The sequence below is a fragment of the Chaetura pelagica genome, unplaced genomic scaffold, assembly GCF_000747805.2.
Source record: "Chaetura pelagica isolate M959 unplaced genomic scaffold, ChaPel_1.0 scaffold124, whole genome shotgun sequence".
Taxonomy (NCBI): Eukaryota; Metazoa; Chordata; class Aves; order Apodiformes; family Apodidae; genus Chaetura; species Chaetura pelagica.
The window spans coordinates 407,056-423,824 of record NW_009952891.1 but is presented as its reverse complement, the minus strand read 5'-3'; the positions used below and the strand labels follow the sequence as shown (position 1 = coordinate 423,824).

At 47.7% G+C, this 16,769-nt stretch overlaps 1 protein-coding gene across 1 annotated transcript in view; it reads right to left on the bottom strand.

The window, feature by feature from the left end:
- MGRN1 (mahogunin ring finger 1, E3 ubiquitin protein ligase) overlaps positions 1–16,769 on the bottom strand; it is a 69,634-nt gene that overhangs the window by 43,541 nt on the left and 9,324 nt on the right. Inside the window, exons 2-3 of the mRNA XM_009995510.1 lie at positions 8,321–8,439; positions 4,959–5,047 (exon numbers count right to left, since the gene is read on the bottom strand). Coding sequence (XP_009993812.1) covers positions 4,959–5,047; positions 8,321–8,439 — 208 coding nt within the window. The remainder of the gene's footprint in view (positions 1–4,958; positions 5,048–8,320; positions 8,440–16,769) is intronic.

The window sequence follows — 16,769 nt, the reverse complement described above, 5'->3', positions numbered from 1 at the left end:
TCTGTAGGTACCACCAGTAGTTCCTACACAGTAGTTCCTACACAGTAGCCTGTGTAGGAATGGTGAAGGCAGCAGGTTGTGAGAGGTGCACACCACTGCTTGATGTGCTGCCCAGCTCCAGCCTCACTTGTCTATCAGCATTACTTTAATTGCCACCATGCCTGGGGCAAAGCCAAGCAGCTGAACCATTCAGGAGAAGCTTGGCACCACCTCTGACTTCCCAGCCCCAGCCTCTCCTCTCATTAAACAGCCTTGATGAATATGCTGTTGAAAATCCTCAGAAATAGCCCAGACACACCTTCACAATTCAACCTCAGGACTGTCAAGGGAATCCTTATTTACCAAGTTCACTGAGATGTAATAACTGCTGCCTAATGAAGAGGGTTCCAGCACCCACTTTCCTTAACATCCCACTGAACAAGAATGAGATGTTCACCTTCAGCAATTGAATACAGGAGGTCCAAAATGAAGTTTAAGAGCAATATAATCAAATCAAATTCGTACTCATGTAACCCTGGTCAATCACTACAACATGCACTTGCATTCCTGTCTGAAGGACTTGGAGAGCTCCAAAGGAGGCTTTTACCAGAGGTTCACCTAGGTCAGAGCAACAAATTAAGCTAGAATACACCCAACATACTAGTATAAACCAGACAAATTCTAAGGAGTGAGAATCTGAACGTCTACAGCAGCCTGGATATGATATAGACTGCAGAGAAATATTTTCACACAGGATAGTTGCATTCAAAGGATAAAATCATGGCATTTGAGGGCTGTAAGCAAGAACAGGAGCCAGCAGGGCAAGTTTGCCTAGAAAACACAGGAAGAGCCTCACCATCTTGTGCTGGACTGACCCAAGAAGACAGAAGGCACCAATCTGCTCACAAGTGCTGGGTGTCCAGAGAAAGCAGCAACACAAGCTTCTGCAAATGATTTCTTGCTGTGCTGTTCTCCAAGGTTAGCAGCAAAGGACAAGGGGAGCATGATCTTTAGGCCACAATCCACTCACCACTTCCTCCAGAGGTAGGGTGGGGAGAACCAACTTCCCTTCCAGGTAGGGATGGATGAAGGCTGCTCCTCAGACCTACACTGACTGCACACAGAGGGAGGTAATAATGGAGATGCACCAGCTCCAGACCAACAACAGCATGAGTCTCCACACCTGTAACAGCCCCAGGTAAGAAGGTGGGAGAGCTGAGGGAGGGAGGGAGACCTGACAGAAAAGCAACATGTCAATAGTAAATCCATTGGCTGTTTTGTCTTTTAAGTGAGGTCACAAAAAGCATGGGGCTCCCAGAGCACCCCCCTGCTCTCAGCCTCACCTCTGTAGCTCCCTGCCCACCCTCACAATGTGCTTCCATCCCTTCCAGGAGAAAAGGGGTTAAGTCTGACTAGAACAGATCTTGTTGCCTGGGGAAACCACTCAAGGGGCACTACCAACTGCAGTGCCTGGAGAGAAGGTTTCTGGAGGCTGCATGTGCTGGGAAGAAGCAGAGCCACAGCTCTAGGTGCAGCAGGGGGACAAAGCCCATGTGGCTGAAGGGTGACAGCAAGGCTGTCACACCTTCCTGAGGCACCATGCTGGGGACTTCAGAGTGTCATCTGCCACATAGCAAGGAGCTCAGGGGAGGAAAGGCTGCAGAAGCAGCTATGCCAGCTGGTGGCTGGACCAAAGACCAAGCAAGGACTACTTTGGTGCATACTTTGAGAGGCAGAGACATCTGAGGTACTTCAAGAGGGTTAACAAGATGAAGTCACACCATTTGCATTCCCTCCATCTTTGCAACAGTCTTGGCAGACAGGGAGGTGGTTCAAGAGCTCTTCTGACCCCACCTGCACTTGGAGCTTGCAGTGTACGTTTAGTCAAGCCCTAGAAACAGTGTTGTTGTGAGGTGGCCACAGCTGCATGCACAGATTTAGAAAGTAGTGACTGTGGTGGGTGTGCCACATGTGTCTGTCATGCACACAAGGTGACCACACAACAGAGCAGAAGACACTGACCACCTTCCAGAGCAAAGAGCTGATCCAATGTTATGATGAAAAAGGCAAAGCAGGATGACCAAGGGAGCTTGGTCTGACATCACTTCTGGATAAAATAATGGAAATGCTGGAACTTTTTGTTTGTCTGTTAAAGAATTAAAAGATAAAAATAGAATTAACAGCAGCCATGACAATTTTCTAGAACCAGGTGAAGTTGAGCCTGATCTCATCCTTTGAGATTAAAAAGTTAGACCCACAACTTATGAGACATGCAGGATAAATGCTAAATATTGCTTGACTTAGCATTGTGAATTATGCAGTACAAGGTTAGAGCAGGCACTAAATGAAGTAAGAACTAGCTGACATCTCTATCAACATTGACTTCATGGGGGGAGATCACCATCAACTGGAGGCTTTCCTGTCTGGGGGTCCTGCAGAGGTCTGCACACAGTTCAACACAATCCAGGGGTGCAGAGCAGGCAGGCCCAGCACCTTCACCATCTCCACCAAGGGATGAACTGCTCCAAGGATCATGGTCAGCCCCACTGTGTTGGAGAGGGAAGAGAAGGTATTTCACTTCTCTCTCTGATAGCAACTCACCTGACTTCCCTCAGTCCCTGTCATCTGCCCCCCTCTCAGCCCCTTATCCAAAAGGCTTGTTGCTTTCACCACCCTCCACAATATTGCTGCTGCTTCAAACACATTCCCAAACCACTCTGTTTTTTGATTCCTTGAGCACTTTTGTTCCACAGAGGCTTTATCCCAGGATGCAGCTTCTCCACTAAACCCACTGCTTCCTGAGTTATCTTCCTTCTGCAGCTGAAGTGCTTTCAAAGTAAGAAGAAACAGCCAGTGCCAGCCTGTCAGGTACTTCACCTCTGAAATAGGCTTCCAGTTCATGGCCAAGAGAGGGACACAAGAGAGCCCTTTTCTCTTAGGGGTTAGCAGCAAAACTCATGCTGCTTCCTCTGAGGGTTATGGAGTCACATCCTGCAAAAAATCAAGCACTCTCAGGAGGTGTCGAAGACTCAGAACTTCAACTCCAATATCCACGTTTATGGCTTCTCCCTAAACTTGCTGTAAATATCCAGGATTTGGCAAAGCTCAGAATTTTGTCTGGTCAGAGCCAGACATTTCCTCATATTCCTTCATAAAGCCCTAAGTATGGATCAACACCCTCTTCATGGGTGTAAACAATGAATTTTCAATTAAACACATTGAAAACCAAAAAGCTTGTGAGGATTTTACCATCAGAACCTACTTTACACCTACACACTCAGCTCAGCATCCTTTTATTGGGTAGAGGAGTTGGTAAATTAAACTGAAATAGTTCTGGAAAGGATGTGCAAACCTCAACCACTGGTTGCAAAAAAGCCAAGCTGGAGAGGGCACAAAATGTCTCTACGTGCACAGGGGGAGGAAGGAAAAGCCTCTAGTCCAGAACACTAGAAAAGCACAAGACTCTGGGGACTGGCAATTAAAATCTCATTTTGGTTCTACATCAGTACAAAATTAAATGGAATAATGTTGAGGGTGTTGTCATCAGCACTAACTCAGCAGCAGCAGGACAAGAGCCTGTGAGAGCCCATGAGGCAGAGAAAGAAGTGATGCAAGGGACAGTAGCAGGAATTAGATGCAAATCTAGACACTGTCAAGGTGCACAGACACATCTCAAATAGGCCAGAGCTGCAGCTCTGCCTGGGGGGACAGAAGGGGCACCCACAGCAAGGAGAATGGCAGGACTGTAAGTACTGAACCCCACCAACCCCTCCAGTCACAGCACAGCCTCTCCCAGTGGAAAAGCCACTTCCCATCTGGCTTCCGAGAGATGTCACAGTGTTTACATGTGGAACAAAACACCCCACACAGCAAGTGTGGGAGGCAAGCAAGGCTTTTTCCTAGAGAATTACTTCACCCTTTAGCTGAAAAACCCAGACAGCATTCAGAGCAGTTGACCAATAGTTACTTTTTCAGGAGTTCTTCCTTCTTTTCCTGTGCAATCAGTTTTGAAACCACAGTTTTGAAACTCATTTAAAAAACCCAATAAAACAAAAAAACAAAACAAAACAAACCAACCTTCAGTTTTCGAGTAAAAACAAACAGAGGGGTTGGTGTGGTTATGACTCAAATTACCCACGTTAGGCCATGCTCTGAGAAGTACCTTGGCTGAGAGCTGAAGCTGGTCCCCTGCCAGCACTCCAGCCCTGCCCCTGAAACGCAGAATTCCGAGCAGCTCCAGGATCTGTGAGACATGTTCTGCCTGGACATCTGCCCAGTGGCTCAGACCAAAACAAAGCACTGTTTGCTGGGGCCCTGTACTGGAGCCAGCTGTTTGCAAGAGGGCAGCCACAGGTCGGAGTGTTGGCCACTGGTTTCAGCCCAGCTAGTGCTGGTTTGGATCTCAGGGAAGAGCAGTCAAACATAACAGATCTCCAGGGTCAACCAGACCTCCAGGATCATCCAGACCTCCTACACATGGGACACAAGCCATCTAAATGGATGCACAGGACAAGGTCCAAACTTCATCTTGGCAGCAGGAGAAACCTCAGGAAGCTTCACTCAAGATCAAGCAGCCTTCCTGGCCTCTGACTTACACCAGAATCAGCTACTTTCCAGCTTCTCCTTGCACAAGAATGCAGAAAGGAATCTGTCTGTGGGGTTTATGGACCTGACTAATACCTTCCATTCATGCTAATGTTCCATGGTTTTGTTTTGTTTTTACCACTCTAGTGGTAGTCCTGAGGGGACAGACACATCACTGGAACTGTCTGGAAACACAGATTGCTCAAGTCTAGAGATCCAGAGCGTAGAAACCACCTGAAGGCTCTCATCACAAGGGAACGTGGCAACCTCTGGACACATCTAGCAACAAGGAACTGGAATTCAGCAATTTCTCCAAAACCATAACAAATACAGTTTGGCTCTGGATGCCAGATCCCTGGGTTGAATTAAGTGAAGAGTTCAGGCAATGACAGTACCTGACAAGACGGAGAGAGTCCTTGCGGATATTCACCAAACTCCTCAGTGTCTTCACAGGCTCATGTGGAGCTGGAGTTACATAGGGAAACTGCAACAAAAAGGCAAATAACCTTCTTATTATTATACTATAAAAGGTAGCAGAATGTTACCTGACACACAATTTACCCAAGAAACATCTCCCTTTAAGGGTGCTCAGCACAACAGCCACAAGGAACAGTAGCAGACAACTCCATTTACAGATAAATCAAACATATTTCAGGGTGAAAATCCTGCTCTGGCCCAGGATTAGCTCATATTGAGAGGAGGTACTTTAAGGGGGCATTTTCACAAGCTCTTTTTCTGTACCCTTAATTCTCAGTCTAGAAAGCCCTGTTCTCACAAGCTTTTCTTTCCACTAAAGAAACCACCTCCAGCTTGAGGAGAAGAAATGCAGCTCTTTCATGTGTGTTACAGCATGCAAACAGTGACTTGACTGCTAATCACCATGCCAAGGCCCTGGATTACTGGGGGGATCTCTTTTTTATTCTGAAACAATGGGGCAAATGTTCTGGAAAAGAAAAGAGACAGGGATAGGGGCCTCATTCTATTCTGCAGGCAAGAGAACTTCTCTCACAGATCGTCCTTCAAGTAAAGGGCTGTAATTCAGATTGTAATTCTCCTTGCTGGTGACAGAATCTCCAGTGAGAAATGCAAAGGAAACAGCTTAATGTGGTGACCTCAACCTGTAGAGCTGAAGACCTGCCTGCTGGATCTCTTATCTGCTCAGCAGGGTCTGGAAGTGAACCATCCACTCACACAACTGCCAGGGTGCCCAGCCTGGAGGCACAGCCACTTCTCCAAGGTAAAGCAACAGCACAACACCAGGGTGCAGAGCTCTGGGGCAGGCTTTTGGGTGGAAGGTCACTCTGAGAGGTCCTGATGGAAGCTGAGGTTGGATATTAGGAACCATTTCTTCACTGGAGGAATGTTCAGGCATTGGAACAGCCTGCCCAGGGAAGTGGTGGAGTCACCATCCCTGGAGGTATTCAAAAAACACCTAGACATGGCACCTCAGGATGTGGTTTAGTGGGCATGCTGGGGTTGGGTTGATGGTTGGACTTGATGATCTTAGGGGGTCTTTCCCAACCTTAATGACTCTATGACTCTCTGAATATACCCAGCAAGAGTACCACCATGCAGCCCCATGAGAGGTGGGGTCCTTCAAACACACACCCTGCAGTGGTGTGGAGAGAGGGACTGACATGGAGCAAAGGCACCAGGGACCACCAGTGTACACGTTTCCTTAGAAATGAGGAGTCTGCTGATCAGGCAGCCAAAACTGTTGCAGCTGGACTCCAGGGCAGCTCCAGCACACAACCCATCAGTGTTGTCCTCTCAGGCCACAGAGATGTATTGGTGGGGCCACAGCCAGAGCCTGAGGGAAGACATGGTGTTCCCTGAGGAAAGACATGCTGTTCCCTGAGGACACCAAAAAAGATCTCCTAGGAGACCCCATGCCAGAGCCACAGGCAGCAGGGAATTCCCAGGGCAGCAGCAACTGCTTCCCTTGTACCCCAACAGCTGGGTGCTGTGGTTGGTAGCACTGTCCTACACAGGGCAGTCAAGACCCTAGCTACTCCAAAAAGCCAGAACTTGGCCCATGTTCAGAAAGCAGTTTTGCTGCTCTGTGTTTGAGGGTTTTTTCCCTTGAAGATGAATCAGAGTTGCCAAAGGGCATCAACTTTCCACAGGCAAACTCCACACCAGGACAGCCTCCTCCTGGCAAACATCCCAGTGTGTTAATAGCATCCTCACCCACTCCCTTCTGAAGGAATGATGAAATTCAGTGCTGGGATGTCTGCAAGGCTGAAACATGCAGGCAGTGTGACTCTGCAAGGCTGATCCTCACAGCATACAGGACATTTAGCTGCACCTTCTGCTTTCAGGGGAGCACAGTGTCTCTGCCAGCCACAGGGCACAGAAGTGTTCAGCTTTTAACTGCTGTCCTGCAGGGGCCCTGTGTGCAGACACAGTGTGGGGCATGTGGTGAGCAACCCCATGCTTGCACAGCACCATTACAACCATTTCCATCCTCCTTCTTAATTCTGTTGTTCATCTGCACTTTCTGCTTGGACAGGGGCTCTCTGGATTCTCCCTGGTCCTGTCAATGACCTGTGGTGCTGAGAAGCCCAACAGCACAGCCCAAGGAGAGCTCAGAAAGCAGAACATGCTCATCACTGGTCGAGTCCTTCTGCCTCAGCTTCCTCCACCTCTAAGACAGGGGGGATACTGAGCTGCCTCTGAGCATGAATTAACCAACAGTCACAGCTTTTCTGAAGATAAGAACCATGACCAGTTTTTCTCTTTCTGGTTTTGAAGCTGCAGAAAGAACTAGAGCAACTGGCAGAGCAAGCAGCTCTTTTCCCCTTCCTCTCCAGCACTCTGAAAACATCTCCAAATGGCTCCTGTTCTGATTCCTTGTAGCTCTTTTTAAGCAGATCTGGGATGCAAGGGAAATCCTAAACATAACACATGCATTAAATCCCTTTCTGTCCCTCCCAACTGTGCTATTCCCTGTTCACAACCAGAAAATTAGACAATTGCTGGAGCAGGCAGCTTTTCCCAGGCTCCTAAGACTCCTAAGGAAGTTCAAGTTGAACATAAGGAAAAACTTCTTTCCTATGAGGGTGACAGAGCCCTGGGAAAGGCTGCCCAGAGAGGCTGTGGAGTCTCCTTCTCTGGAGACATTACAAACCCACCTGCACATGTTCCTGTGGAATCTACTGTAGGGGATCCTGCTCTGGCAGGGGGTTGGACTAGATGATCTCCAGAGGTCCCTTCCAACCCTGATGACTCTAATGACCTGTGAGCTCAGAAATACCTCCATGTTCCAATGAGGAAAACCAAAGGAGGGACTTTCTGAGCAGCTGACCTAGATTACAAAGCAAACAAAACCCACCAAATATCAAGATCTGTCTTAACACTGCCCTACAGCCACTCAGGCTACCTGGTTACATGGCAACAGCACATGCTGAGCATTGGCTGGAAACCATTCAGTGTGCCCAGGAATTCAGGCTCTGGAAGTGGACCTGAGTTCCTGTCCCTCTTCCCCCACTACTTCTTCTTTCTGCCCTAAGTGAAAACAAGCCTAAAAGGTGAATGCTGCTTCTTAGGAAAACTCTGTTTGCCTCTAAACAACCACAGCAGCCAACAAGCTGGGACATGGGGTGAGAAAACACTCTTGTACCTCAGGCTGGAATGATACTCTCCAGATAGTGAGGATCTTTCAGGTCTCTGCTATCCTCCTCTGCAAGCCCTATGGAGGATTTTGCAAAAGAGGCAGCAAATAAAAGGGTAAAACAGACAGCATAGAGGAACTTGCCTGAACAGGTCTGTTCCCGAGGAAGTTCAGATCCATGTTCTCACCAAAAAGGTAGCCCTCGGGGTGAGGGGTGTCAAACTTCTCTCCTCCCATAAAGAAATGACTTGCAAAGTAGTTTCCTAGGAAAAAAAAGACCACAAGGGAATAAAAGTGCTTCCCAGAGAACAGCTGGTCTGTGCAGCTTTTAATTCACAAGTATAAAAGAGCACAAGATACAGAAAATACTTGCTAGTTCTCCCTTTCCTTGTAGTACTGATGGCCACTGCCAATGGTAGATGCAGAGGGAAATGAAAAATCCCTAGAATAAATCATTACAGTGGAGATAATCCTATTTTAACTTGTTTTTCAGAAAAGGGACAGGGAGCAGTAAGAGTCAGCCTTTTCCAATATTGCTCAGTTCTGATGAATTGTTCCTCTTTTCTTCACCTTTCAGCATGAAGTCCAGTCTCATAAACCTGCTCAGAGAAGGATGAGGCTTCCTCCCACTGCAGAGCCCTGCACAACCAGAGGCCTCCTGCTCCCCTGCCTTCCCTCCCCTCTTTCACTCCTATATCCCAGGGCATGAACCACACAAAGCCATTACTGTGACTCCTAGAGACTATACAGCTTGATCCTGAATTTAATTAATACCACTGACAGTTCTAAATGCAGAAACGTGGGTGTCTGGAAGAGATGAAACCTGGGACTGACTAAAAGCTTCCCCACACATTTGTTCCATTTATCTTCAAGTTGATGCACTTCAGTGCAAATGTCAGGATACAAAGGGTGACAGAGCCCTGGGACAGGCTGCCCAGGGAGGCTGTGGAGTCTCCTTCTCTGGAGACATTACAAACCCACCTGCACATGTTCCTGTGGAACCTACTGTAGGGGATCCTGCTCTGGCAGGGGGTTGGACTAGATGATCTCCAGAGGTCCCTTCCAACCCTGATGACTCTAATGACCTGTGAGCTCAGAAATACCTCCATGTTCCAATGAGGAAAACCAAAGGAGGGACTTTCTGAGCAGCTGACCTAGATTACAAAGCAAACAAAACCCACCAAATATCAAGATCTGTCTTAACACTGCCCTACAGCCACTCAGGCTACCTGGTTACATGGCAACAGCACATGCTGAGTATTGGCTGGAAACCATTCAGTGTGCCCAGGAATTCAGGCTCTGGAAGTGGACCTGAGTTCCTGTCCCTCTTCCCCCACTACTTCTTCTTTCTGCCCTAAGTGAAAACAAGCCTAAAAGGTGAATGCTGCTTCTTAGGAAAACTCTGTTTGCCTCTAAACAACCACAGCAGCCAACAAGCTGGGACATGGGGTGAGAAAACACTCTTGTACCTCAGGCTGGAATGATACTCTCCAGATAGTGAGGATCTTTCAGGTCTCTGCTATCCTCCTCTGCAAGCCCTATGGAGGATTTTGCAAAAGAGGCAGCAAATAAAAGGGTAAAACAGACAGCATAGAGGAACTTGCCTGAACAGGTCTGTTCCCGAGGAAGTTCAGATCCATGTTCTCACCAAAAAGGTAGCCCTCGGGGTGAGGGGTGTCAAACTTCTCTCCTCCCATAAAGAAATGACTTGCAAAGTAGTTTCCTAGGAAAAAAAAAGACCACAAGGGAATAAAAGTGCTTCCCAGAGAACAGCTGGTCTGTGCAGCTTTTAATTCACAAGTATAAAAGAGCACAAGATACAGAAAATACTTCCCTAGTTCTCCCTGCCAATGGTAGATGCAGAGGGAAATGAAAAATCCCTAGAATAAATCATTACAGTGGAGATAATCCTATTTTAACTTGTTTTTCAGAAAAGGGACAGGGAGCAGTAAGAGTCAGCCTTTTCCAATATTGCTCAGTTCTGATGAATTGTTCCTCTTTTCTTCACCTTTCAGCATGAAGTCCAGTCTCATAAACCTGCTCAGAGAAGGATGAGGCTTCCTCCCACTGCAGAGCCCTGCACAACCAGAGGCCTCCTGCTCCCCTGCCTTCCCTCCCCTCTTTCACTCCTATATCCCAGGGCATGAACCACACAAAGCCATTACTGTGACTCCTAGAGACTATACAGCTTGATCCTGAATTTAATTAATACCACTGACAGTTCTAAATGCAGAAACGTGGGTGTCTGGAAGAGATGAAACCTGGGACTGACTAAAAGCTTCCCCACACATTTGTTCCATTTATCTTCAAGTTGATGCACTTCAGTGCAAATGTCAGGATACAAAACGTGTTCAAGGTCACTGGGATTCCAGAGCACTGGATGAGCTGCAAAGTCAACAGAATCCACTCAGGAGAGCACCAGAAATGTAGCCTCCTCCTAAGAAAGACTTCAGGAAAAGAGTCTCAAGTATGAACTTCACAGCATCACAATTTCAGAGAAGTATCAGGAGAGAACTAAAAGAAAAGTTTCCACCCAAGGCCCTGAGGCTTCAGAGTGGGGGTTTTCCAGGCATGGGATGAAAGGGCTGGGCCACACGTACATTCACTTCCCTAGGTGCACAGACAGCACAACTGTGTGGTGGTGTTTTCTAAATTAGTCATTCCAGAAGCAGTAACCAATCATCTGAATGGTTATGGAGACATGATGGGGAGGATTTGCAGTCCCTTTAAGCTAGAAGCAGGCATGATTTACTCTGAAATGGAAGGTTTTCATGAATGGCTGCTTTTTCCATAAGGGCTTTTTTCCTTTATGCTTCAAGAAAGGCTGCTCTTCCTCTGCACAGATGGTCTGATTCCAACCAGCACAGTAGGGCTCAGCTACTGCTGAGCTCAGCTTCCAGGCATCCAGATGTTTTTATTATAGAAACACATCCTTCTCTCCAGATACCCAGAATCTACCTAGAATCTGTCCTGCAGAGTCAGCATAACAAAATGTAGGTGCTCCAAATGACAGGCAGGTTTTTCCCACCCCTCCTAGAAGCAACAAATTAAAAAGTTCATCTGCATCTGATATCCAAGCACAGCAAGCTTGATACAACCTCTCCACCTGGGAGACACTGTGGTGGTTTATGCTTACACCAAGGTTCAGAAAAGCATGACAGACACTGGGGTTTAGTTACAGATTGGGCATTTTATGTGGATCAAGCAGGATTGTGTTTTGGAGAATTTATGTGATTAACTGGGAAGATGTTGTTTCTGGGGGATGTCCCAGCAGTGTACCAGCTGATGGTCTGGGATCAGCCAGGCAGCCCCCTTGCATCCCAGGAATGAGACATCACGAGGCTCAACTCACCTCAGGAGACCTGTATTCCACCAATTCAGAGCAGAGGTTTTTCATGGAAGAAATTCTGCACCCCAGGCACAGAGAACACAGAGGACTGCTGGCCACCACTGAAGCCCCATGCCTGAGGGGAGCCAGCTGTCCAGGGCAGCCTCACCAGCACCTTACGTCTCTCTCCACCAACTGGAATGACACCAAGATGCACAACTAGCATGTCCAAGGCACCTGCCACACTGTCCTTGCTCCCACAGCTAACAAATTGTTAGGGTTTTTCACCAACACAGCAGCACCAACTGCAACTCACAGCTTCAGTCTCACCTTCAGACCAAAGGCTCCCTTCATCTTCCTGCTAAGTCACCTCCTACAATGAGAAGGGTTTTTTTCCCCAGAGGCGTTTCCTTCACAAGCAAAGAAACACAGTCAGTGCCAACCACAAAGAGCTGCAGGAGGACCACTTCGAGGAGCTCAGAGGGAAACAGGCTGGGGAGCAGAGCACCCCAGGGCTCTGCCAGTTCTGCCCCCACCTACATCAGGTTTAGCAGCAAAACTATCAAGGATGGCAACAAACTGTCTGCACAAGTTTTAAGACAGGTTTTAGCAGCTACAAAAAAAGATAGTCTGCTGGAAGCTTTCAGAAAACAGTCACTGCAACAACATACTAAGCTCAGGGCTCTCAAGAGAGAACCACAGGTTTACACTATTCCTCTCAACCACTGTCACAAGCACCTGAGAGTTTGACTAAGTTAGAGACACAACACTCTTAAGAGATCACTTGTGTAAATATCACACCAAGGACTAAAAGGACAGAGAAACTTTAAGAAAGAAAAAACTGAGGTGTTCTCTTTTCTGGTCACCACGATGTCCACACATCTAGCACAAGACTGAGCATTTTTCTTGTATCTACAAGACTTGTATCTATTTTATATCCCTTCAAACCCTGTTGCAGCTCCACCTCTACGTTCTTTTTCCAATTGTAGGCTTTCAAGCAGACTGCCTTGCTTCTTGAACCCTGTTCCCAGGCCTCCCCTCAGGCTAGAAAACCAACATTGATCCACCTGACCAGTTTTACACAGAGCTCTGGCTGTGGGTACAAGAGGGATGCTGAGCACCATCCTCTTTGGCAGGAAAAAAAAAAGAACAAAATCTTTGGATTAACCCTCCACAGAACTGCTACAGAGAGAAATCCTCCAGGAAATTGCAGCTGCACAATTACAAGGAAAGAATCATACACCAATGACCAAGGAGGGGACACAGGAAAAATGCCAGAGCAAAGAAAAACTGTGGCTTGGAGTTTCTCAGAGTAAAGCAGATGAAGCTGACACTGCTCAGGCAGGTGAAGTGCAAGTAGTGGTTGTTAGAGAAAGTGTTGTGGTGGAAAACAGTGGCTGGAAAAATATCACTGGGGCATCCAGATTAGTTTGCTCCCTGCAAAACCAACCTGGAACCCAAGGCTTCTCCAAAGCATCGAATGAGAGGAACTGCTTAACATTTATTCTGACATGGTGGGGGGTTTTTATCATCATAAACACCACAGCATTAAGCACCAAACTACTCCAGTTGTAATTACTTCTCCCTGACCCAGTGTCCCAATCCTGTGATCACACAATTCTAATTCATGGATGTGATGAACAGGGAACACTGCACCAACCAAGGCAGGAGCCACGAAGTGAACAACGACTGTAGTCCCATCAGAACAAGGGCTGTATCATACAAAGCTCATTAACTGAAAGTAATTAGATGTCCATTTAGGCTTCTCACCATTATCAGAATAGCAGTGAAGTGACAGAAATTGAGTCCTTTTTAATTACCCAGCCAGAAGCTCACCATCATGGCATAGCAGCTTGGATGAGGCCATCTGGCCCTCCTCATCATTCATCCCTGCTGGGCCACCAAGACCACCCCGTGGCAAGGGGAAATGCGGCTGTGAGCTGGGTAAAACACAACCCAGCAACAAACAAGAGAATCACAGGATGTCAGGGGTCGGAAGGGACCTCTGGAGATCATCTAGTCCAGCCCCTGCCAGAGCAGGGTCACCCAGAGCAGGTTACACAGGATGGAATCCAGGCCAGTTTGGAATGTCTCCAGAGAGGAGACTCCAGCTCCCCCCTGGGCAGCCTGTTCCAGTGCTTTGTCACCCTGAAAGTCAAGAAGTTCCTCCTCATGTGTAGATGGAGCTTCCTATGTTCTGGACTGGACAGAACACAGGGTACTCTTCTATTTAAAATTGCTCTTTCTTTGATTAAAGCATCATTCCCAAGCCACAGAGCAGTCCAGCTTGAGAGAGGAGCAATCCACTCCTCTTTTTTCCTCCCAAATTTGGCCAGGGTCTAGAATTCTCTTTCAAGAGCTTACTCCAGAGGAGAAAAGCCATCTCAAAGGCACATGCTCCTTGCAGATGAGCTCCCTAGAACCTGGAACATGAGCTGACACAAGAGCTGTGGAAAACCCTGGTGTGTTGCTCACTGGTTGCTAAAGCAATAGGGGCACCATGAGCCTGCATGGGAGAACATGGATCAGTTTACTGCTTCAAGCACTGATGCAAAGATCACGGCTATTCCTTGTGATTACCCATTTTTAGCCCTTTTCATGGGGGTACTAACTCTTCTGTACCAACCAGGCCCTGCTCCAAGCCCCTTCCAACTGGTCAGGCACCTGCAGTGCCACCTCAGTCTCCATAAAGCAAGCAAGAAAGGTAAAAAGGTACCAGTGAACAGGTATTAAAGAGCATAATCAGGTGTCCTCTTACAGCATTTCAGCAGCCTCATCCCCTCACATCCAGGAGGGGAAAACTTAGATGATCCATATTCAGAGTCTTGAAGGAATAATCAGGCTGTTTTCCAAGGATTTTTAACTAGAAAACCAGATCCTGGTTGCAGCAAAGCTGCTGAATGATCTGTGAATGTCTCATGATGGGCCCTGTCGTATAAAACCCAAGGTGGATTCCACCCAACCTGCTCAATGCACCAGGGAGCACGTGACTGACCCAGCAATAACCACATCAAAAGTCAATAAATGAGAACTGAATGTTCACCACCAGCTGTGACTCAACGAGGCGCCGTCCCTTGGGGTGACCTGGCCAAGTAACCATGTTCCCTGCCACAGGCAGGTGACAGACTCCTTCAAATCACAGCCACAATACCTGTGTTTTGTGTTCAATGCCTCATGTCCTTCTTGGGAGTGGTGGGTTTGATCCAGAAGGCATCTTTCCAACATGGACCAGAGCCCAGCAGCTTGGCCACGCACCCACAGCAAGTCAAGATCTGCTTCAACCAGAGACCCAGAAGGAAAGAAGGCACAAAGTGACAGACATTCCTTGGTGCCACACCAGACTCCAGGGGACAGGTAACCTCAGGTGCACTTCCAGAGGGAATCTCCAAGCAGCCAGGGGCCTGCCTGAGCATCAGGCCAAGGCTCCAGCACACAGCCCCACCTAACACAGCCCAGGCAGCAGCACAGGGCTCACAGCAACAGTGACAAGTCTGAAAAAATTAGCAACCACTTAGGCTAACAACTTTTTGCACTACTTCCAGCTGGGTCCCTGAAATCAAACACATCCACACACACTCCTTCCCAGCTGTCTTCACTGTCAGGTGTTGCACCACTCACAGCCAACCTTTCCAAGTCAAACACCCTTAGGACTGCAGGACCAGAAGGGACAGTGTCCACACACTTCACCTGAAGAAGGAGGGACAGTGTCCACACACTTCACCTGAAGAAGTGAGTCCCCCACCTGTCAGGGGCCACCCTGACAGCTCTTCCTGCTCTGCTGTTCAGTAACATTGAATTTCCACCTTAGAAGTGCTCAGGACCTCTTTCTTCTGCCTAGAAGGATGCTGAGCTTGAACAGCTCTTCTCCCTTCCTGAGGTCAAAAGGATTCTGGCTACATAAACCTGAGGGAAGCAGAGAGGTCCAGAGCCAGCATCCCTTCAGAAAGAGCACAACCAAGTGCAAGAGAAAAGTAATTTAACAAGCATCTAATCACATCCAAAGCCTCTAAAAGGAAATATCAATACTTTTCTTTTTAAGCAGCTGCTTGAAAACATGAGCTGTCCAGCTTTACAAGGGAAATACCAAGCATGGAACACTCCCTGGCAGTACCCAGGATAGCAGACCCCTCTCAGGGTGCCCGTGAACATACAAACCCCCTCTCACATGTGTGACAGGGTTACCTGGACAGGCACAACACTGAGACCCAACACACCGTTCCATTCCAGCTCCAAGTAATTACACCAGTACAGGAACAACAGGATGATGGTTTGAAAGCAGCAGTTTCATGTTCATGGCACACAGTGGTGATAATTAATCCAGTTCATATCTAAAATCCTGTCAACAGAAATCAGGTGCAACCTGGCTGTACAAAAACTGCCAGCAGGGTCCCTGGTACCACAGCTCCAGCTGAGCTCACACCCAACCAGTCTCCCACCCTTGGGAATGTCCTTTGGGAGACACAAAATCCTGCTGGACCATCCCAGTGACATTTATCCTCCTTAGCAGCCCAAGAAACTAGTTCCCACCCCCTAAAAAAGCAGGTAACATTTTCTAAGAGAGCAAAGACAGCTGAAGAAGTTTTTTTTTTGGGCAGGTTTCCCCTTTCTATCCCCTCCACACCACCCACCACTCTTGCTGAGGACCAACCTGCAACCAGGCAAGGTGTAACGATGGCAGGACTCTGTGTGAAAAGAACTTGCACCCCCCTCCAAACAAAACAAGGTGACCCAGCTCCTTCCACCACACAGCTCTGAGGTTGTCACAGCCAGCAAGACATCAGGCACACACACAGAACTAAGAGTTTCTGAACAAAAAGGCTATGCTCTACCTGTACCTGAGAGTCAGGGAACCCAAAATGCTGCTCTGCAAATTTTTTACCCTGTATGGAAGAAGAGCCCGAGCAGAACTGAAACTCAGAAAAACTTCTAAGTGAATGGATACTGTAGGAGGAAAGAGCACCAGAATCTCCCTGATGACTCGTTTTGCGAGAAGAATAAATAAAACTCTTTAAACAAGTTAAACCAGGTCAATCTCAAAGACAAGGTGAGTCACAGGCTCATCCTGACTTCCCAAAAGTGGCACTGCTGGCAAAACTCTTAAGTTTCCAGAACAACTCCCTTTGGAAAACAAACATCCACGTAGGCCATGTCATCCCAACAGCTCCTGGGTGACAACGACTGCCACTGGAAGGGGTTAAAGAGGTTGTCAGGGAGGAATTTTTCCGCCCTATACTCCACCAGACATGATCTTCCTTCCACGTCCCC